Raw genomic sequence first — 26,262 nt, forward strand, 5'->3', positions numbered from 1 at the left:
CACGAATAAATTTTGGGGGAATTACAGGAAAATTAGAGATATCAGTACATTTAACCGAGTTTTTGAACTTTGTCCATACAAGTGCCAAGGTACAGGTAAAGAAAAGGGACATATTAACATAAATTTTCAGTCTACAAAGGATTAAAGGATACTGCTTGACATCAGTGCTTTACAAAACGCAGAAATTGCCTTGGGGAACATAAACAAACAACCTCCGTGATTTTAGTCCGCAAGCGAACTATACCGACCGAGCGATCACCGCTTGTCGGTGAAGTTTAGTGCCAACTTTTGCGGATAGAGGGTGTCGCGTGGTCAGCGCAACGAATCCACACGGCCGTTAATTTCGGTTTTCTAGACTGTTGCGGGGTTCGCAACCCTTTTTAAAATCTTTAATTTTAGGAACTTGAGTCTGATGTCTTGGGTCATGCCCCCTACTAAATTTACAGAACGTTAAGAGGTTGACCTGCTACCTCAACAAAAAATTGTTATATTTACCCTTGCCATTCCATAGATTAGGGGGGTCCTGGAGTGTTTCGTCTGGGACCTATCTTTTAACACCAGCTGGCGTAATCTGAGCTGCGTGAGGGTTCATGTCTCGAGACACTGGACTGAAAGTTTAGTTTTAGATAGGTTTTAAGAAACAGAGGGAAGTTGAAGGGTGCATTTTGTCTGGGTTGGGGCTACGAGAAGGCTGGCCAGGCTTACGTCCACCAGCGCTTGTATGTAATATACACTAAGAATCAATAAATCCTCTATTATCTGTAGTGAGTATTTGCTCTTTGTGGTTGGAATACCCGCTCCAGCAGCCAACTGACCATCACCATCACTGAATTATTACGCTACCGCTCGGCCAACATAATTCAGTCGACCCGCCACCATCTTGGGTCACGACAGAGGAGAGAAAAATCTGGTGTCAGGTGTGGGGTTGCAAATCTGTGAAATGAAAGAATTCTGCGTGTAGTTGCAAATTTGTGAAGTGTGAGAATTCTATGTGTAGTTGCAAATTTGTGAAGTGTAAGAATTCTACGTGTAGTTGCAAATCGGTGAAGTGAAAGAATTCTGCAGATTTTAACCAATACAGATAGAGGAAAAACCCTTTGAGCACGACCAGCAAGATGACCGGTAGCGACCAAGCGCGCTATCGACATTAGCAGAGTGGAGGACTGGCAACTGGTGTACGTGATTAAGAGAGTGGGCCATTCCCGAAGGAAGTCATCACCAGGACGATTTCCGACGCGAGGACGCCGGTTTACGACGCTTCCAAGAAGGCGTCTATCCGACGAAGGTGGTTTCCCATTGCTGTGCGGTACCAGGGCGATTCCAAGAACGGGACGTCATTCCAGGACGCGGGCAAATAGGTGCCTGTCCGGTGGAGGTACTGAGCTGTTGTAGACGTGACGCCGTTAGACTGGCCAATAGTCGGCATCCGAGTCTGCGTTGCCAGAGGGTGTGTCCAGCTTCGCTTGAGAGGCAAGCGAGGCGTGAAGACAACCATTGGAGGCGGGAGCAATCTAGTGCACAAGGTAAGTCACTCTTGCTCACCTGTTCCTCCTGTCCACGTCTGTATATCTGAAAAAAAAAATGGCTGACGAATATATAAGTGTCAGTGATGCTTTCAAATTGGTAGCTGAACCGTTTAGCGGCGACAAACGCAAATTGAAAGAGTTTTGCGAAAACGTCGATGCAGCTTTTGGGCTAATTAACCCAGATAAATATGATTTATTTTACAAGTATGTACGCACGCGTATAACAGGCGAGGCGAAGGCAAAATTACTTGTTCGGCAAGATGCCGATGATTGGGCTAGTGTTAAGGCCATTTTGAAGGAGCATTATGCTACTAGGAGAACATTAGATTTTTACGCTTGCGCCATGTTCAATGCCCGACAAGCCAAACATGAAACAGTAGCTGCATGGTGCAGTAGGCTTGACCAATTGGGTTCAGATTTCAGAGACGCGGCTATAGAAGGCGCGTCTTCATCTGAAATGTGCGGTATCACAAAGTTGGTATCACAGTTAGGAAAGGCATGTTTCATACAGGGGCTAGCGAATGAACGAATACAGACCGTAGTTCGTGCTAGGAACCCTACACATATTACAGAAGCCGCTGAGATAGGTACTGAGGAAGAAAGCGCATTACTTTCTGCTAAAGAAAAGGTACATAGCGTATCTCAGTACAATGACCGAAGTAAGGATGTGCGTTGCAATAACTGCCGACGTTTCGGTCATAGGGAATCACAATGCTTCCTGACTGGCAGATCGAAAGAGGTGAAAGTGGCAGCTCCTGCAGAGAAAGTTTGTAATTTTTGTAATATGCCAGGTCATGTCGCATATACATGTTGGAAAAAGAAAAAGCGACATGGAAACTTTTCTGGAAATGAAAACCGCAGAGCTAGAGAACGCGCAGATGGGAAGTTTGCGATAGTAGCGGGAAACAAACGGAATGTGTTTGCCAAGACAAACAGTTGCCGTGAGTTTCCAGACGCCGATAATCTAACTGACTTAGGTTCAGATATGTATGTTAATTTAGCCAAACCACGACCACGGTCGGCCGTTGGTTGTGATCCGCCTTGTCGAAGGTCGACTGAAGGCCGGGAAGAGGAGCTCGTCCTCGGGGCTATGAGTGGCAGCTATGCCGATCAGAATGTCAGTAGATTAGACGAAAAGAAACGGAAATTTGTAGATGTTAGTAATTCCGCCAGCACTGAGAGTGCCTGTGGTAAAACCAGTGCATCGAAGGGAGTTTTCAACTCCGAAGGTGAGGATTTACGGGTCAAAACGACCTCACGTGAAATGCGCGTGAACAGCGATAGCGAACGGGTTTGCGCCACAGGGTGTGAAACTGAGGAAAACCATGATGGTAGTATTCTCATTACCGTGGCTGGCATAGATCAACCATTGAGGATGTTAGTCGACACGGGGGCACAAATATCCGTGATAAAGCGAGGGTTGATACCAGATGATGTTCCCATTCATACAGATAAGCAATATGAAATTGCCGGAATAACAGTAGGTTCGATTAACACACTTGGGAGCGTGAACTTAACCCTCCATGATCGCACGTATAAATTCCAGGTAGCGCCTGAGGAAATACAGTTGACAGAAGATGGCTTAATAGGCCGAGATATCCTGAAGGATTCGGTAATCAACAACAGGGAAGGATATGTGGATATTAACGGGCACCGTTATAACTTTTGTCGGAGAAACGACGAGCCTATCATTTTGAAACCGCGAACGGAGACAATCGCAGCGGTTACAGTTGACTTGGATACCGGACTAGGAATTGTGGATAAACAAGAAATTTATCCAGGTGTGTATGTAGCCAGTTCCCTGTCGCAAGTCAACAGAAATAAGGCTATAGTGAGCATTCTGAATTCCACAGAGGAAGCCATGGAGATAAGGGATTTGACGCTCACTGCCACGAAGTGGAGTGAACAAATCAGTGTGCGAAAAATCAATTCCCAAATTCATGATAATAACGAAAGTGTGTTATCTCGCAAGAAACGGGTCAGAGAACTAATTAGGACAGACCACATGGCAGAGAGTAACAAGAAATCTATTCTGGAAATCTGCGAGGATTTCCATGATATCTTTTACTTGGAAGGGGATAAACTGTCGCACACTGACCTAATTAAACATTCAATTCCCACTCCAGCCTTGGATGAAAACAGAGCGATAAACGTTCGCCCTTACCGATTACCGGAAGCTCACAAGGAGGAAGTAAATAGGCAGATTAACAAGTTATTGGATGACGGAATTATAGCGCCCTCCAGAAGCGCTTTCAATAGCCCATTGTTGTTAGTGCCGAAAAAGGCAGATGCCTCAGGAAAGGTAAAATGGCGCGTAGTGATTGATTTCAGGAAACTGAATGAATGGACAGTCGGAGATGCTTACCCGCTGCCGAACATCACTGATATTTTGGATCAGCTGGGTAAAGCAAAATATTTCTCTACAGTTGACCTTGCCTCGGGGTATTATCAGGTTGAACTAGCAGAGAAGGACCGCGCGAAAACTGCTTTCAGTACACCCGCGGGTCATTTTGAATTTGTTCGTCTCCCCATGGGCCTGAAATCCGCGCCGTCTACATTTCAATCTCTTATGAATTCCGTACTCGCCGGAATGAACGGATTAAGGTGTTTTTGCTATATGGATGATGTTATTATTACAGCAGATTCGCTGGAATCTCACAATGAGAGATTGAGGGAACTATTTCAGAGATTCCGCGAAAGCAAATTGAAGATTGAGCCATTCAAGTGTGAGTTCTTGAGGGCCGAGGTTCAATTCCTTGGTCACGTCGCCACTGACGAGGGGCTAAGGCCGGATCCTAGAAAGACGGAGGCAGTGCGAAACTTCCCCGAACCCAAGACAGTTAAAGAACTGAAGGGATTTTTAGGGCTCTCCTCGTATTACAGACGTTTCATTCACAACTACAGTAGGGTGGCAAAACCTCTGTATGAGTTATTGAAGAAGGACGCGGTATACGACTGGAAGGAACCACAGCAGAACGCCTTCCAGACTCTGAAAGAGCTGTTGGTTACGGCTCCTATCTTACAATACCCGGATTTTTCGCGACCGTTTATTATTACCGCCGATGCTTCAGGCGACGCCGCCGGTTGTGTACTGAGCCAGGGAGAAATAGGCAAAGACCTCCCGATAGCATATGCTAGCAGGACGTTTAATAAGTCCGAAAGAAATTATAGCACAACAGACCGAGAAATGGCCGCCATTATTTGGGCTGTAAAACAGTTTCGCCCATATGTATTAGGTAGACATTTCAACATTGTAACTGACCACAAGCCACTTAAATGGGTGTTCCATGTTAAGGATCCTAGTTCACGTTTATTAAGATGGCGAATTAAACTTGAAGAGTATGACTTCACGATACATTACCGGTCAGGTAAAACAATATCGCATGCCGATTTCTTGTCTCGCATACACAAAGCAGATGCTAGTGAGGGCGGTGACAAGGAAGCAGAATCGAGGGGTCAAAAGTTGGCAGGGTCCGCTACAAACGAAAAAAATGAGACAGTCGGTTCCGAATATTCTGGGAACTTTAGCGAACCCTCGGATTCCGAGAAAGAAAGTATTATAAGAGAATACCATGAATCTCTTATAGGTGGGCACACGGGAATCTCAAGAACATATGAACGGCTGAAACCCTACGTAAGTTGGCCAAATATGCGAAGGGACATAGAAAATTATGTAAGGAAATGTGCATCGTGCCAGAGGAATAAGCACACAGTTCCCTACACGAAGATGGCAATGGAGGTTACTGACACTCCGTATGCCCCTTTTGAAAAGATTAGCTTGGACTGCATGGGTCCCCTGCCTTTAACGGAACAAGGGAACAAGTACATTCTCACATGCCAGGACCAGCTATCCAAGTACCTGGTAGCCATTGCGCTTCCAAATCAAGAAGCCGTAACGATAGCGAGAGCGCTAGTCGACAATGTAATCACTGTGTTCGGATCGCCGGGTTCGATTCTCACAGACTGCGCCTCGAATTTCACCGGAGAAGTAATGCGGCACTTATGCAAACTTTTAAGAATTTCGAGAGTTAATACAACTCCATTTAGGCCTCAGAGCAATGGCAGTGTCGAAAGATCGCACGCAGTAATTACAGAATATCTGCGTCATTTTATATGCCACGAGCAGAATGATTGGGATACACTGTTGCCAACGGCAGCATTCGTTTATAATACGACTCCCCATACGAGCACTAAATACTGTCCATTCGAGTTGGTTTTCGGAGGAAAGCCTTCGATGCCAGGACTGCTACAACGCCGTCCCAGTTGCTCTAGCTACGACGAGAGAGAAGACTTCGTGAGCAGCTTAAAGGAGAGGCTACAGTACAGCCATGAGGTAGCGCGGAAGGCGCTACTAAACTCGAAGGAAGTGTCTAAAAGATATTATGACCAGAAGGAAAATACGGTTACGTTCCGCGAAGGTGATCTTGTACTTCTGCTACAGCAACATGTCAGACGAGGTCGCTCTAAGAAACTTTCTTCCCCGTGGATAGGACCGTACACCGTGGTCGAAGTCACAGGTGTAAATTGCGTATTACGTTCAGGTACAAAAAGACGAACCTTCAAAGTGCACAGCAACAGACTGAAGCTTTTCATTTAATTTCAGCTTGACATGCGACTCGAGACGCTGTTGATTTTGAGCGCGACGTGCGTCGCCGTCGTCGCAGTAGACTTCACAGTCAAGAACTATGAGGACACGCCCGGACTGTACTATGATCACATAGGTCAGGTGCAACTATACACTTCAGAATGGAAGCTTGTAACGTATGTAAACATATCGAAATTGGAGACGACTTACAATACGCTTGTAGATTTTGTCGCTCAGACTGGAGCAATGTGTAAAGAGTTGCCACCTGAAGCCATTTCTACCTGTCAGTCGGACCTGTCCCTGATGAATCAGAGCGTACTGAAAATTCATAGAACGCGGCGCATAATTTCCGAAATTACTAAGAATAAAGAGGAGGAGGTATTTCATTCCGATAATACGCATACACATGCTAAAAGAATTAAAAGAGGTGTTTTTAATTTTATTGGAACAGTTTCCAAAATTTTATTTGGTACTTTGTCAAGTGAAGACGCTGATTATTACCAAAACAAAATAAGCGAATTAGAGTCCGAGCAACTTTCAATGCTAAAGGTAGCCAAGGAACAAATGACTGTTGTGCGTTCCACATTGCAGACGGTAAATTACACATTAGTCGATATTGCAGCCAATGAACTGCAAATTAACGAGAACTCTAGAACAATGCAGAAACAAGTAAATGAAAACGTGGAGAAGACAAACCAAGCGTTTTCGCAAACCACTCTTTTGATTGCAACTAATCAACACATGATAATCATTGAACATTTAATTGGTCAGCTGAAGGAAGGGTATGACACGTTGTTATTTGCAATTATTTTTGCACAGAAAGGAATATTATCACCTCAAATAATCACCCCTGGAGATATTATAAGAGCCTTTCAGGATTCCCATTCGATCCTTCCACGTGACCTTTCCCTTCCTAACACTGCAAGAGTGGCTTACGAACATGTATTGATGAACATAATTGATATTGATGTGTTTCTAAATAACAATCTTTTGGGTTACGTCCTGAAGATACCCTTAGTGAACAGTGCTGTGTTCCATTTGTACAAACTGATTCCATTTCCCACGAAAGTTAATAACAGTGAAAATATCTTCGTTTTCATTGAAAGTGAAAAGGACTTTCTCATGATAGATACATTGAAACAAGTGTATGTTAAACTGAATGAATTAGAATTAGATGAGTGTAAGGTTATTTCGCCAGACTGGCGTGTATGTAAACAGACATTCCCTGTAAAATCCACACATGTTCACCAGGAATGCGAGGTCAGGTTGTTAGAGCCCACTACAAGAATTCCGTTAGACTGCAAAAGGAAAATCATTTCTCTTGATGATGTAACCTGGTTACCCCTTACTCATAATAAGTGGATATTTGCCACGTCACACAAGGAAAGGGTGACAATTCTGTGTAACGATTTAGAACCCAGTGACATAATTCTACAAGGTACAGGTGTATTGTCAATGTTTGGCAGATGCGATGCCTTAGGGCTAAACACAAAATTACAGACCCAAATGAGTTTCACGAGTAACAGAACCGATAAGGATTTTATTCCCAGTGTAACACTGCATTATGATTGCTGTGAGCATTTAGGATCCAGAGTAAAGCTCGATACAATGAAATTCATACCTGACGTACCATTGAAAAATATTTTAGGTCATTCAAATGCGTTTAAATACGCTAGTCACTCTGTTGACCAGGTAGAACAATTAATAATTCAAAATGAAGCTGAACTGAACAGAGACCATAAAATTGATCATTTGAAATTCCTTTCCTACCTGGGAATAACAATTATGGTAGTCATGATGTTATTAATCTGTTGTTGTTTCTGTAAAAGGTGTAACTTTTTGAAAAGGTTTTTGGACGATGACTGTTGTGGCAGAATCTGTATACGCCAAACGGTCATAAATCAAAGAGAACTCAAATCATCAGATGAAAATATAACAGATAGATTTCTTGACCAGGAGACTCGCAGCCAGAGCCTGCGATCGCTCCCAGCTGCAACAAGCCTTGAGATGACAGAATTGGATCCAGTACCAACGGTAAGCACCCACTCAGGGGTGCGTAAGACTTGTAAACGTAGATGGTAGATTTATGTTTCTGTAATCTGTAGTATATATAGCCTATATTTGTGTTGGGAAACATTAGCACCTGTTTTTGCAAATGTTTCCATCTTAAGGGGGGAGGTGTTGCGGGGTTCGCAACCCTTTTTAAAATCTTTAATTTTAGGAACTTGAGTCTGATGTCTTGGGTCATGCCCCCTACTAAATTTACAGAACGTTAAGAGGTTGACCTGCTACCTCAACAAAAAATTGTTATATTTACCCTTGCCATTCCATAGATTAGGGGGGTCCTGGAGTGTTTCGTCTGGGACCTATCTTTTAACACCAGCTGGCGTAATCTGAGCTGCGTGAGGGTTCATGTCTCGAGACACTGGACTGAAAGTTTAGTTTTAGATAGGTTTTAAGAAACAGAGGGAAGTTGAAGGGTGCATTTTGTCTGGGTTGGGGCTACGAGAAGGCTGGCCAGGCTTACGTCCACCAGCGCTTGTATGTAATATACACTAAGAATCAATAAATCCTCTATTATCTGTAGTGAGTATTTGCTCTTTGTGGTTGGAATACCCGCTCCAGCAGCCAACTGACCATCACCATCACTGAATTATTACGCTACCGCTCGGCCAACATAATTCAGTCGACCCGCCACCATCTTGGGTCACGACAAGACCGGTGCCGCTATTTCCTTGAAATAGCTCCTCAATTATCATCACGAAGCTGAGTGGACCCCGTTCCAGACCCACTACTTCTCCGAAAAAATCTGGTAGCGCCGGGAATCGAACCCGGACCTCTGGATCTCTAGCCAGGAACGCTGACGAGAGGACTGAAATATATATTATCACGTGTTCAGGTGACTGTAGACGGGGTTTGAATTGGTAATCGAATTTATTGGAGTCTCACAACTCGTAACTACAAGTAATGATAACCCTCTCTCTAATTCATAATTCCTTCGTTATTTGTTCGTCTCTTTCTCTTTCTGGAGCCCATTCTCCCCTCTCTCGCAGTCATTTGTTACCTTCGTTTTATGTACTACAGTTCCTCACACCGTTTCCCATGGACTGAGTATCATGACCTTGAGACTGAGAATCTCTTGTACTGAAAGCGACTTAATGTCTTGTGTTGCAGAACCGCCAAGGTCCTTGTATCTCGCAGTGGACGGGCGACGCCTGGACCCAGGGAACCTCTTCCTGCCTGTTAAGGAAGGCGCTGAGCTAGCGGTTAGCTGCTTTGTTGAGGGCGGTCATCCCCCCGCGAGTCTGGCCTGGTTACTCACGCCGCACCATACCCCTGGCCTCAACACGAGCGGCGGTAACCACCCACACAGCAGCGAGGCACATCTGGGCACCGTTCTGAGGGCGCACCACAACTCCACAGTCACATGTCTCGCTCGACACCAGGCACTCAGCCATCCCCTCAACCAGTCGCTGCAGCTTCACGTTCAGTGTGAGTACTCCCAGTCGGGGGATCTTCTTTTTGGTTTTCCTCACAAGAATTTGGGCATTTTCCTTGAAATGGGCCTACCTCTATATCTTCTCAGAATTCCCTGTAACAGGCTCACCCATTTTCTCTAGGCAGTCGGCTCACAGATGACGGTAAGTTTGTCGGCCTTACGCGCCGGCCGCCCTTTATCTCCCACGAAGATTCCTGGTACTCATTTCTGTTAGAGTCTGAGTCGATCCCAGGACCATAGTGCGGCTGGAAGGGTTAGGTCATCTGAAAATCATTCCACCTCAAAGGGACTCGAACCCGCGACCTTCCGGCTTGTAGCATAGTGCCTCAACCAACTATGCTACCGCGTGCTCCAATAATCAGAGGTGTACGCCTGAAAGGAATAGCGCCTCTCCGATCTGACACGCTTCCTGCATGAAATATATTGTGCAAGGCTGGTATCTTGTTACGTAATGGCAGGTACACGTTTTCAATGAGTGTACATTTGAATGGTAAACAGGTCACGAAATGCACATGCCTAAAGAGGCTGACGTTTCCATCTCAAAACAGGGAGGTCGGAAATCTGACAATTTTTAGGCCTTATGTTCTTAATGTATGGATGACCATTATTAAAAATACTATTAATAAATTGCATTTTTCTTGTAATTCCGCGGGAATAACATGCCAAGCTCTTTTAGATAACGCAATAAGAAGTGAACTAAGAACACATCCTTCTATGATGTGACGCCGTGTAGTTCTGTTGGTAGAAATTTTCGGAGGAATCCAATTCCTCCATTCTCAGAGTGGAAGTGTGAACCTCATTCAAAGGTTTAGAACATAATTTTTACAGACATACAACCACCGCCGCCTGTGTTTAACATCACTACCTCAAGAAATGACCTGGTTGCTGCCTTGGACAGCCCTTGCTAGACGACATCCCGTATAATAACAATCCGACGTTCCGTTGGATTTCCTACGGCAAGATCAGCCGCCATACGTGTATATCCAACAGAACTAAGGCCACCGTACAGAACGTACTTTGAACAGTTTACATTTCAGCAGCTGATTCCGTGTTACTTATTCTATAAATTCATTGCCAGCGCTGCTTAGGCATCTTTACCATACCCCCAAGGGTGACACACCGGAAACCCTCATGATACCTCGTATGCTCCCAGACGAAGCCAACAAACAGGACGGTCTGGGGATTCACAGATATGCATTTATGGTTTTAAGGTCTGTGACTGTGTCCTGTATCTGTAGAACTGTGACGCGAACTTTGTCTTCGGGCGGTCTTCATTATTTCAGCGGAAGGGAACACTATGTGAAATGTATCTAATGTACGAACAAGGGCCCGTCGTGATTTGTGCGGGCAACTTTACGGAAAAGGAATTCCTGTACGTGTGTCTGTAGAATAGTGGAAGCGCGTTGAAGTCTCTAGCGATGATGTAAGGGCATACGTCACTTACGATGGTTCGTAGTGGCTCCCAAAGTAGTCGATTGTTCCTACCTGTCCTATGCAACCCGTTAGATGGTGGTTAGTTTTTCTTTTTGTCCCTTGAGGTGGGGTGAAACTGAGTCCAATTGGTACGTCGGCCGCTAATTGGCCTATTGTACCAGTCCCGGAAGATAGATGATGATGAATGTGGAGCAGTCAGTAGAATGATAAAAAGACAAGGAAAACCGAAGTACAGAGATAAAATCTGTCCTAGTGCCACTTTCTCCACCACAAACCCCACATGAAGTGACCTGGGTTCGAACCCGGGCCGTCGCGGTTGGAAGTCGGCGACTAACCGCCTGAGCTTTGGCACGGCCTTGGGTGGTGTTATTTCGTACATTTTGGCTCTGAATTAGATAAGATTCTACTCATTGCTGTTATTGTTATTTAACGACGCTATTTAAAATGCACCGAATTGTGCTGTTTTTTATTATGATCATATAAGGATTTAGAAAGGCGTGATCGGATCTATTTCAAGGCAATAGCGCGGGCTTAGTTTCGAGCGTTGGGAGATACTGAAAGAAAATAATCTACGAGTAGGCAGCCAGTAACCTCGTTAAGATTCGAACAGGGTTACGACAAATGCAGACCAGAATCCGACTTTGTCAGCGGAAGGTGAATTCTCATTAACAGATTGAACTAAATAAAGAACTACATATGGTATGCCTGTGTCACAGCTGCCTGAAACACAGTTCACAATATATNCCTCACGACAAGGTAGAGACACCTGTACGCTGTTAAAGTAAAGTAAAGTAAAGTAAAGCTATCCCTGTAACAGGCCGTGAAGGGCTGTGAGACGTTGATGGTCCCACATTATCTAGACAATCGCCACAAAGATGGCGGTAAGGTTGTCAGCCTTACGCGCCGGCCGCGCTTTACTCCCCAGGAAAATTATTTAATTAATTCCTGGTACGCATTTCTGTTAGAGGCTGAGTCGACCCCAGGACCATAGTGCGCCCGGAAGGATTAGGTCAATTGAAAAAAAATCCAATGACCTCATTGAGATCTGAACCCGCGACCTTCCGGCTTGTAGCATAGTGCCTCAACCAACTACGCTACCGCGTGCACAATTGTAAATTTCTCCTCTGCTAGATGGGCTTCAGCTGCTAATGATGTGTGCAGGGACTTAGATGTATTTGGAAGCTGTTTTTGATCGTACTTTGTAATGGTAATTTCTTATTAAATTATCAGTTGTACTCAATATGTATTTACATGCATTTTTCTCATAGCAAAAAGACTGACACCATTATATTTATTGAATTCTTGTAATTGCCTAAATTAAACAAATTGCCTTGTTTTTTTACGTTTCATTGGATATATGTGTTTTTGTTTCCTCTCTTTCGTGCTTATTTTACGTGTATAATTTGTCATTGGGTCTTTGAGCAAACGCGTGAATTTTCGTCAACATCGCCGATATCCATTTCTTACTTTATGATGATCTTAAATTTATATTTTTAATTAACAATTATACAAGAAGCACCATCATGTTAATTAAAACTTCTCCATGAGGATCGGATTATGAAGTAATTAAAACAGAAATCATGAAGACTATTTGATAACGAGATGTCTTACGTCTCGACCTGAATAACACTTGCATTATTTCAAATTTTGGGATACGAGTCTTTCTTATTTCTGCTCTGATAACTGCAGACAGCACCGAGCAAACAATGTACTTACACGCTAAACTTTGGAGCTTTATTAGTACTACATTTTATCATTAGCTTTCACTAATGGAAATTTGTTATATAACGCACCAACCCTTTTTTATCTCCCCCCATTCAGGTTACAACTGGCAAGCAGCAAAGGAGGAAAAACACGCCATCATTTCTCCATCTAAACTCCCGTTTAATTTAAACTTTCCCACAGCATTTCTCATTCCGTTTCTGCGCGAGAGCTTCTGGTGGAAGGAAAACGACCTGGGTGAGGCTTGGTGCAGATGGCAGTTAGTGTACGGGCAGTATGCTATTAGTCAGTCACTGAGGGAAGGTCTTCAACATCTAGCACCATTGGGCGACATGGTCTCTTCTTCTCCTTCTGTCTGCACTTCTCAGAGCCGCTTTCAACAAGTTGACTTCCCAACAATCCTAGTTCTAAACTATCCTAAACGGTTCTTAATATCTTTTGGCAATTTCAGTGTTTCGGCAGATGCCGCGTGTGACGCTGATCCGATGCATCTGTACAGTGATTGTCAAACACAGCCTATGCCTCTGTTATGTACGTTATTTTTTCACACAGAATTACTGGGTTTTCTGACTTTTTTTCGTCCAGAATTCTAGGAAATAGAAAACACGACATTTCGGAAAGTGGATCTGTTTCCGTTTTCAGATGAAGAAGAAAGACACCTACTCAGTTGGACCCCTTAGAAAGAGATAATCTCAATCACTGGGCCCAACTAAGTAGGTGTCTTCCATCCTCACCTAAAGACGGAAACAGATCCAGTTTCCGAAACGTCGTGTTTTCTATTTCCTAGAATTCCGGACGATGTAAATAGTCCAAAGATCCAGTAATGCTTTGTGTTATCCACCATCGTCAGAACCCTTTAGAATCTACGTCTTTTTTGTTGTGTTTATTCCATGGCTGTTGGCTATCGCGGCCATGTTCGTAAAAATAGTATGTACATTGCCTTAGCAAATCCCATGGGACACAGAGTCCTTCTTGAGACACTAATAGTCGGTCATTTGGTCAGGAAGTGCATTTTAAGGACCCCAAGGATTTTACTATTTTATGAAGAGACCATCTAGTATTTATTTAGTTTTTTTTTGTGTTTGTATCATAAAAGAAGAGTAAAAAGAACGCACGAAAAAGTTTCTGAGCTGTGCTAGTTCGTATGTTATATTTGAGCAGCAAGATGTCGTCTGAAATTATCAGGTAAAGCGTTAATCGCGTGCATTAAAGAAGAGTGATGTATTCTAGAATATAACGCCATATAGTCCGTTGAAAGTCAGCTGACGTTTCGGAGGAACATACCGCCTCTATCTTCACTTACGAAGAATAAGCCGAGCAAGAAAGCAGCACTAAACATGTGGCGAGGAGAGCTGCTTTCACGTTGGCTTCATGTTCTGAGTATTGTTCGTAACTGAAGATAGAGGCGGTATGTTCCTCCGAAACGTCGGCGGGCTTTCAACGGGCTACACGGTGTTACTTATATCGGAGAAGATGGTACTGTTCATAACCACCGCTGTGAGAAGCTCAATCCTACGCATAGTAAACCTGCGCTGTCTCGTTTGCGCAGGAAATTAATATGTACTAAACTTACTTACCTGTGTAAGCATGTTGTTATGACTGCTTGTTTTCTTAGCTGCTTTGGAATATGAGACTTTTTGAAGCTGATTATCGCTCACTTTATATAGATAATCCTTAACTTTAATGGAACCCTAAGATTTACTGGAGTGCTGACAACAGTCAGCCACTGGATTCTGCCATGAACCAAAAGAATCCCGTTGGTATCTTCATGCCTTATTTATTTGATAAAAAAACTCCTTAGCCTGTAGTCCACAAGCGAACTATACCGACTGAGCGACCGCCGTTTGTCGGCGAAGTTAATGCCAACTTTAGCGGATAGAGAGTGTCGCGTGGTCTGCGCAATGGATCCCCAAGGCCGTTAATTTCGGTTCTCTAGACCGGAGTCGCAATTTCCTTGAAATATCTCCTCCATTAACCCTACGAGGCTGAATGGACCTCGTTCCAGACCCACAACTACTCAGAAAATGTGGTAGCGCCGGGAATTGAATCCAGGGCCTCTGGATCTATAGCCAGAAACTCTGACCACTAGACCACAGAGGCGGTCACCTTATTTATTTAATACGAGTCATTTAAATGTTTCCGCCCATCAATGTCTGTGTTTCCCAAGTGTTCCAGTCCCCTATGGTTTTCCACATAGGGTAGCCTCATCTCTTCCGTGCACCCTCCATATCCCCTTCTCGTAGCTTCTGTTATCTTCGGAAAATAGTTAAAATCTGCTTTGTTCGTCGATTAATTCAATTGTAAACAGAACAGCGCAAGTCACGTGATAACAAAGTTCTTAGTATTGCATGTGTTCTTCAGTAATTTGCCTTAAAGCACTCCTCTTGGAAAACCAAACACTTGGGGTATTCGAGGAGGCAGTCTGAGGAGAATATTGGCTCCAAATAAGGGGGGAGTAATTCAATAAAGGAGGAATTTACAATTTGTAATCTTCAACAAAAGGGTCTTGTGTCTCAAAAGACGTACTTGATTATTTCGATCTCTTTATTGCTTCTTCACGTATGAAATCGATTGCCGATTTCTGAACATGACGTAAGCTGGCAAACAGAAAACTTCTTTACTTTATGGTTCCGAAGTCTGTCCAAGTGAATGGAATCAGCAATCCATAGCATGACTGTGTTGCTAGGGCCACCTTCTCATCTCACTAAGCGTCAGGATTAACCATTTTGCTTACTGTTTATTTATTCAGGGAGAGAGTTAAGAGTTCATTAAATTTTTGTGAGGACATTAATTTGAAACTGAATTTCATTTCCATTTCTATTCTAAATGTAACAAAGGCCATTTTATCTGCCTGCAGCATAACTCTCATTTTACTTGCCAAGAAGAAAAAACGACTTCACGTCAGATAGAATTAAATTACTTCTCACTAATTTATCAGGCATTCTGTGCTGTTCTTATGTAATATGATTATATTATTGAAAGCATTCTATAATTGAAATCATGTATTTGTTTTATTTTATTATTGTAATCAATTTCCCCTTTGGCGCTACAGCCCCACTTTGGGCCTTGGCCTACCTCCATGAAACTCTCCGTTTCACTTCGGTTTACTAGATCTCAAGATATTCAGTAGGACTCCTTGGGTGCGTGATCAGCTCGTCGCAAGGCCTCTACCTGTAAACAAACACAGAAAAATACACACACACATGCAAACACTAAACATCTATGACCTGAATAGGATTCGAACCCACGGTCTCGGCTTCCGAGCGAGGGAAGTTAGTGCATGACTTAGACCTCTCGGTTACCGTGACCGGCACTTTGTAATCATACTCATTGTATAATTGCCGAACACGCTTATCGCTGATTAGCTTTTTGCTTCATGTTCGAAAGTTCCACGGTTCGAATCTCAGCTCGAACACTAGCTATCCTGATGAGGCATATTTTAGTTTCCCTCTATTACCTGGACAGATGATTAAATACCAGTATTTATAAAGGCCTGCAATCGCTTCCTACCACATGTTCTTCAATTCACCATTCATAGGCGTCCTACTGTTCGACGTTATATAAATTCTGCATGTGAGAGAGCGAAGTTGAAAGACTCGAGAATCGATTTCATATTTATACTACACTAACTTTTTCTGTAGCCGGTCACGGTAGCTGAGCGGTCTGGGGCATATACTCTCTTCACTCGCTCTGAAGCCGGGATCGTGGGATCGAATCCTACACAAGGCATGGATGGTTGATTTATGTATTCTTTTATTCTGTGTTTTGTGTTGTCCTGTGTTTAGGTAGAGGCCTTGCGGGAAGCTGATCACTCATCCAAGGAGTCCTACCGTCTGTAAAATGATCAAGAAACTGAGAAATCAGCCCTATGCTCCAAAGTGGAGCAAGATGGAAAAAAAAACCTTTCTCTAGAAAGATATAGACTTAAATATGAGAATAATATTAAGATGGATTTCAGAAAAATAAGGTGGTGTGGTCTGGATTGGATTCATCTGGCTCAGGATAGGGACTAGTGGAGTGCTGTTGTGAACAAAGTAATTTGAGACTCCGAATTCCTTAAAATGTTGGGAAATTCTTGAGTAGATGAGCAACTGACGGCTCCTCAAGGAGGGCCCAACTGCATGCTGTTAGTTCTGGCTGCTTCATTTTGTGTGACACGCAAGAAAATTACATCCCATGGTCTCCCGTTTTCCTCTCTTTCAGCGTGTTCATAGATATTTGGTAAGATCCTTTTCGTAGGGAAATTGACAAATCGTAAGGCCTCTTCTACACGGGGTAACAAATACGTCGAAGGAAATCAGATATGTATCAGTGTCTCGAAAGGGATTCGAACTTAGCGGTTCCAGCGACGGGGCAGTAGATGGAGTAAAAACCTTAGATCGCGAGACAACACAGTTCGTCACACTGGATACCTACTAGTACATAAATTGTCTTTAAATAAGAACGATATCTTATATTAAGCACTTTATATAAATAATATCAATACCGTCAAATGCGACTAGTTAGGAAAAAATTCTCTGCTTCAGGTTTTTTTGTGTTGTGTGACGTGTTTCTTTTATCATACGCAAGGAAAGCTACCAGGATAATAAGAATAAGGAAACAACACAAACTCCGTGATTTTTAGTCCGCAAGCGAACTATACCGACCGAGAGACAGCCGCTTGTCGGCGAATTTAGTGCCAACTTCAGAGGATAGAGCGTGCCGCGTGGTCAGCGCAACTAATTCCCACTGCCATTAATTTCGGTTCTCTAGAACGGAGCCGCTGTTTTCTTGAAATAGCTCCTCAGTTGTCATCACGAGGCTGAGTGGACCCCGTTCCAGACCCACTACTTCTCAGAAATAATCTGGTAGAGCCGGGAATCGAACCCGGACCTCTTAATCTGTAGCCAGTAACTCTGATCACCAAACCACAGAGGCGGTCGTTAAATATAAGAATAAGAATAGAACAGACAAAGACTGATTCCTTTTACAGCATACGGAGAGTACATCATATCACTCGCCAAATTTTCAAATCACTAATATCAAAATTCATTTAAGGACACGTACCAATATGAAGGATTTGCTCAGAACGGAAGTGATGTCCACCTATACAATACTCCATGCATTTATAAACTGGTATATTTTGATCGCGAAAAATATTGCGTTGAACAACGATTAAGACTTCGAACACTAGATACAGATAAGCAACCCAAATCACATGCAAATATGGAGTGATAGACAATTTCATCCAAAATTATGTCACGCAAAGAAAGGAAACGTAATAAATATAAAAAATCTATGCCTTGAATATGCAGGCCTATAGCAAAATTAAATAGACTTCATGCAGAACAAGATGTGGCGGAGTCTAATCTTCTAAATAATATCAAAAGGATAGAACTGTGCAGGAGGTGGAAGGATACATAAGGACCTGTGGCTGCAGGGTTTTGCAGTAACTAAAATAGGAAACGCTCCTAATTAAGGAAAACATGTGCTACGAACAGGCAATCTGATACATTACAGATACTGTGTATATAAACATGTAAAGTGACCCGAATGTTTACAGACTCTTTCATTCATAATTAATAAGAGTATATATATTTTTTTTTAATTTTGCACGCTCACGGGAATTTAAGGCAGGAAACTTGTACTAAAAAGAAGATGGCCCCCTACTTTCACATTGGGCTGGGTGCTTGATAAATAGGCCTATAACAAGAGAAGTTATCAACCCAAACTAGCAGCATCAAATTAACTAGCCAAAGAAAGAATGTAAACAAGGAAGAATTTTAAAAAAAGCAGACATTTAATATATAATTTTATTATTATTATTATTATTATTTTATTATTTGGGCGGCAGGATAAATAGAATGTCATCTGGAACCATATGTGACGAAATGACACGTAATTTTAATTATGCAGTAATTTATTGCTTTCATTTCGAAGATTACGCGTATTTTAGACACAAGATATTAACCAGTTTTCTTGCGAATTAGACCATTCATTTGATATTGAATTACTAGATAGTCGAAACATGTAGGGCGTGATAAAAGGTAATTTGCAAACAAAAATGACCTCAAATATAATATTTCTACTTATCTGCATTTGCCGAGTTCTGTAAGTTTGTGCGAAATACGACAGCATTACATGAGCATAAAGAAAACTTCGAATAAAGGGGAAAAGTTATGAAGTGTTTTATAGATTTCTCTTTGATGTGGCTGTGATATTCATTTCTTCATGTATTTAGTTTCAGTGACTGCTTTGAAAATGCTCACGTAATGTTGTTTCCATCTAAAGCATTGATATATATACGTATATATATGTCATAAAAATAACTGGATCCAGGCTGGATGATAGGTGTTGGATGCCCGGGAAAGGCTTTGGGGTTTTTCTCTACTTCCAAAGTTCAGAAGGGTTTTGGGGCCTAACAGTTTTCTCGTCAAACGAATAATTGAGATTTTCTCCTTGTCAAGTCGGCCCGAGCGTGTAAACAACCACTCCAGCTACAGCCGAAATACTGAATGCGTGGAGATTTGTCTTCATACCGATCCTAGACAGGAATAAAATAGCTGTTACCTGTAAACAAAAGTGTACATTTTGGTATAGGGTGAGCTATTAATGAACTCCATGCAACATGGTCCTTCTGCAACAGCCGAATTCCTTTAATCCCTTTTTGACAACCAGACTGTACAATCTATAAGTCAATGTGCTGACTGGTGTACAATGTAATAACTATTTATTGTACACTCTTCTGGCATGTGCGGAATAAACATCCAGTGATGTTTTCCTCAGTTCGTTAGTTCTGATGGCCAACTTCTTTTGAGTCTTCGATTTTGGTGAGGTTGTAGTAGTGATTGAAGAAGTGGGTTGGAGTGATTTTCTAGTTTGTTGAAGTACTTGGTGCTGTTTTCTCGGAAGACTTCTGTTACGTAAGGAGTTTTTAGATCTGTATGTAGGGTGCGGTTGGATATGTTCGTGATGGATCGGAGTATTTTGGACTGGGCACGCTGTATAATGGCGATGTTGGATTTTCTGGCGCAGCCCTGGAGTGCTATGCCGTATGTCCATATAGGCTTGATGACTGTCCCTTTAATCCCGTAAAGAATTTTCCCGCTTTTTATGGAACCCAATAATTCTTACCGTGTTCACGAAATATCCCATATTCTGAGCCACTTGGAACCAGTCTATGCCTTCACCCCTCTTTTCTGTAATGTTTGGATATGACCCATCTGCACGTGGATCTCCAGCGTGATGTCTTCCCATCTGGTTTCCCGACTAAAACTGTGTACCGGAAGCATTTCTTCTCTGCCTTATGCATTCTGCCCGTTTCGTCTGTAAAATTTACGTATATGATGTTGGATGGTAGCCAGAAATCATGAAGTAAAGTATTTGTTGTGGGCTGGGACACGTCTCAGCTTTCTCCTTCCACTTAATATGCAAGCAACAGAAGGAAATTGGAAAAGGAAAATGTTGTTTGGTTAGACAGTCCCATTATATCATACAAGAGCAATATAATGAGTCAGACGTGCCAGCGCAACACGCTGTAGCTGCATGATGGGGTGTAATAGTGTCATGTAAAGCCACTGTCCATGTGTGTTTTCAACGAGCATGTTCGAAATCACAGACTGCTCATCCTAAACTTTATGGTGCACATGTGGCGGCAATTTTCCTGCGATAATTACGTAATTTTGTTGAGGATGGTTTCAGAGCTGGACGGCGTTGTTACAAGCATACAATGGTAAGTTTATTCAACTGTATCTGTGTCTGGATGTGTGAGCCGAGGTAGAGTAGTCGATATAGCGACTGGCTACGGACTGGTCGACTGAGGGGTCGGAGTTCGATTCGCGGTATGGTCAAAAATGTTCTCCACGTCTTCCAGACCGGCTCTGGGACCCACACAGTCTCTTATCCAATGGGTACCCGGGATTATTTTCCCGGGTGTAAAGCGGCCGTTGTGTCAAGCTGGCGACTCACCTCGAACTAGTGCTGAGGTCAGGAAAATATGGATCTGTACATCCACTCCACCATACACCTTCATGGCGTAGTGCTTAATTAGTTAAGCACAGGGACAACTCTACATTTTTTACCTGTATCTGGATGTTGTAGATTAGAGGTCAAGTCAAGCAAATCTAATATAAGTTTCTGCAAGAATCGCCCAGTAGATCGGTGTGTGTGTGTGTGTGTGTGTGTGTGTGCAGTCGCCCTTATGTTTAACGTATACGAGTCACCGGTCCAAATATTTCTAATTCCATCAGAACATATCAATTTAATTTCGGTTCTTTATTATTTATTTTTTCAGCACATGTTCATTGACGTGTTGATTCTCCGGGTGTCAGGAGTAGGGTGATACATCCAGGCTTAACCCCAGAAAGCTTTAGATATTGGGCTTGTACCGGTTCTCACGGTCTCTTCGCTTGCGGATTTCTTATTTTTCCTTCTACCCTGAAGATGGAGGCGATACGTTCCTCCGAAACGTCGGTTAACACCACATCTACACGGTGCCACGTGAAAACCTCAGATCTTACACGTGTCACAGAATGGCTCTAAGTACAACGAAATGGTGCAAATGGAAGAAGTTTTTATCATTGATATACGCAACATTTGTCAGAGATGCCAACGTTAATTTTGAGGTACCCAAAATTGTCTAATTCGTTACTTCTCGCAGAAATCAATCTTTTTTTTCCTTCCTTCCCGTCTGTTTTGTGCTGAACTCTTAAACCAGATATGTTATCTCGCCTGTCTTTAAAGCTGTGGGCACTGCCGCGTGTATGATTGAACGGATAGCTAGACACCACGTGACCCACCAGCAGAACAGACACGGTCCTGGAAGCCGGCAATATAATCCAATTTATAGAATGATTGATCAGCATGGTTTGAAGCCCGATAACCATGGAAACGACCGGTTGTACAGACGGATTTCAGAGCCGATCCCTCAGTAACAGTTGCAGAGATCCATATCAAAAGCAGCACAAACTCGCATGAATATACGAATAAATATCGCAACCCACTGCATAGGCTACAAAATATATTCTGTATTTATGTTCAGTTAATAATACAATGTTACTACATTCGGTCCCGATTTCGTGGTGCTGTGCTTTGCTGCGCAGTCAATAAAAAATAATAAAAAAAAGTAAAGCTATCCCTGTAACAGGCCCTGAAGGCCCATAGGGTTGTGAGAAGTTGAGGGCCACACATTATCCAGATAATCGGCTCAAAAATGGCGGTAAGGGTGTCAGCCTTACGCGCCGGCCGCGCTTTACTCCCCAGGAAAATTGTTTAATGAATTCCTGGTACTCATTTCTGTCAGAAGCTGAGTCGGCCCCAGGGCCATAGTGCAGCCGGAAGGATTACTTGTAGGTCAATTGAAAAATAATTCAATTATCTCATCGGGATTTGAACCCGCGATCTTCCGGCTTACTGTTAACCATTGTACGTCAAAGTTCAGTTAAAGAAATTCTTATTTTTCTTATTTCACTATGTGGAGGATGGAGTCCAACTGGGTCCACTCGGCACGGCGGCCACTGATTGGCCTATTGTAGCCAGCCCCGGGTGATTATGATGATGGAAAGTTTGGTGGAATGAAGGTTGGCAGGGGAAACCGAAGTACTCGAAGAAAACCCGCCCCAGCGCCACTTTTTCCACCACAAATCCCACTTGACCAGACACGGGATCGAACACCGGACCGCCGCGGTGGGAAGCCAGCGACTGACCGCTTGAGCTATGACGCGGCCCTCAGTTAAAAAAAATAAAGTTATTTAAGTTTCACTCATAACAGGTGTTATGTTGGATGGACAGGAACTTAAATTAATGTCGCCTGACTATTGCGCTGCACTCCGATATCTGTTGCTTGAGCACGAAAGGCACTGTTGGGCGGAGGGACACGATTTCCTCACGATGTACACTGGATTAAGTACACTTAAAATTGTCATGATAGCCGGTCACGGTAGCCGAGCGGTCTAAGGCATGTACTGTCTTCACTCGATTGGAAACCGGGATCGTGAGTTCGAATCCCACTCAGGGCATGGGTGTTTAGTTTGTGTGTGCGCGTTTTTCTGTGTTTGTGTAGAGGTAGAGGCCTTTCGACGAGCTGATCACCCACCCAAGGAGTCCTACCGATGTCTAAGATCTAGAAAAACCGAAGTGAACGGAGAAGTTAATGGAGGTAGGCCTAGGCCCACTGGGGCTGTAGTGCCGAAGAAAAAAAGATAAAATTATCATGGTACAGGAAGTTGTTGTTTCTTGTAACGATCCTTACGGCTAACAACAAACATTCTCTGAAATACCGCAACCGCCCTCTAGATTAAGTTTCTCATATCAGCACCAATAGAATCGCGCCTTTTCGAAACGGATTGTATATCTGGAGAAACAGTAGTTTATACTGCGCTACGATACGTCGCCGAGAAATTAGTAAAGCTGCTCTTTCTTATTTAGGGGCTCACGGGTCAAAATATTGCTTGGAAACAGATATGCTACTGAGATTTTGGCGGTTTTCCTCAGTCTCTCAATAGGAGTACCAGAATAATACCTCGATTAATCCACGACAGTTTCCTTCCGTATCCTTTCTAATTTATTATTCATAATCGTCGTATCACTCGAGTCTGTGCAAACTGCATTCTTGAAAAAGTGGTTAAATAGGCTACAAATAAAGATATAAAATATTATCTTATTTTTAATAAATAAACTTTATCTGAAGGGAACAGCTCCTGCATTTGTGTTGCCTCTGCCCGCCCGGCGAGCCTAAGAAATCCATTTCCGATACAGGGACACCCATAAGTCGGACTTTGCTTTTCTTAGTGACAAGAATACGAAAAAATTAGAGTGCAAGAGGGAGGTGTGTTAATCCGCTTGTTCACCGTGTGGTCACTTGGTCATATACTGGGAGAAATGAGGGCAAGTAGTTTCTGGAACGAGGGACAGGCTCACTCTTTCGGGGTCCGTTGGTCCGAATTATGTGTCTATTAGTTTATTTTTCTTGCTAGTGGGGTGGGACTAAGTCCCTTGTATTGCGGCCACTTCTGGCCTATTGTACCAGCCCCAGATGATAGGTGAGGGTGATTGTGGAGCAATTGGTGGAATGAAGATTGGCAGGGGAAATTGAAGTACTCGGAGAAAACCTGCCCCAGCGCAACTTTGTCCACCACACGTCCCACTTGACCAGACCCGGAATCGAACCCGGGCCGCCGCGGTGGGAAGCCAGCGACTAACCGCTTGAGCTATGGCGTCCCCTCTGTGTGTATTAGTTACTCTATTAGTACGAGTAACTTCCTTCCATGAATAGACCTAATACTTTCATTATAAGGTTAATATGTACAGTCAGTTGTATGATAATAATAAGAAGTGTCGAAATATGCATTAAAATAAGATGCTACAGGCTATACCAAAACTCATCAGTTCGTAGGTAAGCAATTTTGTTCAAAAAGGGAAAGAATTTTGGAAACACATACAAAATTTGAGTCTGAAATTCTGAAGAATAAAGTTCACTTTGGCGATCTAAGCGTAGTTGGGAAGATAATATTGTGACATGAGTGCCGTTTCTAAGAAACGAATAGACAAACATGTTGCCACGGAGAGATTGATTCTTTGAAACCAGCTGATTCGGAACACGGTTTCCATGGATACGGAAACTGAATGCTGTAAACACTCAGCAACCAAACCGTTGCTCCGGAATTAACACGCGGTTACCGAGACAGGGGATTCGTGGATAACAGCAATGGAGCCCCTGGAGCCGGTGATCTCTATTGGGTTCTCTCGCAGATATAAAAGGAAGTTCATCGTGAATTCAAGTCAGTCGGAGGTTCATTCGTAAGAGAATTCAGAAGGCAGTTCAGTGTTCAGCTGTGAACTGATACAGTTCGTTACGAAGCAACGACTACTAAGCAGATGTTAACGACTTTATTTTGTGTGTTATTGTTATAGGAATCTTTAGAGTGTTATAATTATTTGTAGTTACGAATTATGGGTGTCCAATAAATTATTCATTTAATCCAGAACCCATTATTATTAGTCACTCTAACCAGGAATACGTGAAAATATTAAATTGAATAATACAGGAATACGATAGGTAGGTATCAATTGGATTCATCTTGCTCAGTGTAGTAAAACTTCATATTAAAATAAAAGGAAGACAATGTTCTGACCGGTTGAGCAACTGTTAGTTTCTGAAGATGAATTCTGCTATTTGACTTTAGTCAGATGAGGTGTTTAGCGATATAGCTGTCACGTAACACTTTGTGTATGGATTTGCTCCAACAACTTTGTTCATATTGGTTTGCAGACATATTCATTAATTTAAGCCCAGTGAGTTTGAATTAAAATATGCATTGTAAGCGACAGAGTTTGTTTTAATGGACTGCTGTGGATATTGATAATTTGCTCACCACATAAAAGCCTCGGATTCATTGCAATTTAATTGATGTCCATTTATTAAATAGTGCAGTTTACACTGGTATGTACTAAATATACAAAGTGTGAAAATATAATTCCCGGAATGGCCGCAGCGTGTCGCTGAAGTGTTGGGTAAGGCAAACTCATGCACTTTTGGACATGTTCCAACTTGCGTTCACATGAAGCACAGGCCAAATGAGCCTTTCGTTCCCAAGCAGCAGAGGAAACAGTACGTATCCGTGGCATGCTGTTGGCGGGGAAATGAGTGAATAGAATCTGGAGCAGTGGATAAAGATCAAGTTTTGTGTGAAGACTGGCAAAAGTGCTACTGAAACTTCAGCATATTAACAGTGACTTATGATGAATACGCTATGAAGGAATCGAATGTTTTTGAATGGAATGTGCAGTTCAAAGAAGGGTGAGAAGATGTGCAAGATGACCCAAGAAGTGGGCATCCAAAAACGCAGAGGACAGACGCAAATGCAGAGAGAGCACGAACATTGGTGCGCTCAGATCGAAGATTAGATGTGAGACTAATAGCAGAAAAATTGAATATGAATAAGGAAACTGCGACAGATTATTAGGGAGGATTTGGTAATGAGAAACTTTCCGCAAAGATGGTGCCTCGAATCTTGACAGATGACCAGAAACAACGTCGGCTTCAGGTTTCATCTGTTCTTTTACATACTGCAGATATGTTTGGTAGGGTCTTTAATGATGATGAAACGTAGTGTCTTTAATACGACGCGGAAACAGAACCCAGAGCATGCAATGAAAAACAGAGAATTCATCTCGGCCGAAAAAGCATGCAGATCTCTTTCACACTTCAAGACTATGCTTGTATGTTTCTTCAATTACAAGGGTGTAGCTCACTATGAATTCATTGCACAAGGACAAACATTGAGTCAATGGTGTTATTTAGAAGTGCTGACAAAGTTTTGGGAATTTGTTTGGAGGAAAAGACCCGAAATCTGGCCTGACAAGTGGGTTCCCCACCATGACAATGCCCCTGCGCATTATGCGTTAAGATTTCGCGAGTTCCTGGCGAAGAATTCCATTACAAAAATGGACCATCAACTATATTCACCTGCCTTAGCCCCCTTAAATTTTTGTCTCTTTCCAAAATGGGGGAAAAAAAT

The 26,262-nt window shown here is 42.8% G+C and overlaps 2 protein-coding genes across 2 annotated transcripts in view; both read left to right on the forward strand.

Annotated features, from left to right (window-relative positions):
• Positions 1–26,262, forward strand: part of LOC111867528 (cell adhesion molecule 3) — a gene marked incomplete at its 3' end in the record, with an annotated part of 755,050 nt that overhangs the window by 589,990 nt on the left and 138,798 nt on the right. Inside the window, exon 4 of the mRNA XM_033753065.1 lies at positions 9,286–9,603. Coding sequence (XP_033608956.1) covers positions 9,286–9,603 — 318 coding nt within the window. The remainder of the gene's footprint in view (positions 1–9,285; positions 9,604–26,262) is intronic.
• LOC111866466 lies at positions 835–8,697 on the forward strand. Its single transcript, XM_023855480.2, has 2 exons — positions 835–1,523; positions 6,130–8,697. Exon 2 carries the CDS (start codon positions 6,136–6,138, stop codon positions 8,191–8,193), a length of 2,058 nt encoding a protein of 685 aa, XP_023711248.1. The 5' UTR covers positions 835–1,523; positions 6,130–6,135; the 3' UTR covers positions 8,194–8,697.

The sequence above is a fragment of the Cryptotermes secundus genome, unplaced genomic scaffold, assembly GCF_002891405.2.
Source record: "Cryptotermes secundus unplaced genomic scaffold, Csec_1.0 scaffold24, whole genome shotgun sequence".
Lineage (NCBI taxonomy): Eukaryota > Metazoa > Arthropoda > Insecta > Blattodea > Kalotermitidae > Cryptotermes > Cryptotermes secundus.

Coding starts and splice junctions, on each gene's coding strand:
- LOC111866466 (XM_023855480.2), top strand. CDS start 6,136: ATGCGACTCGAGACGCTGTTGATTTTGAGCGCGACGTGCGTCGCCGTC.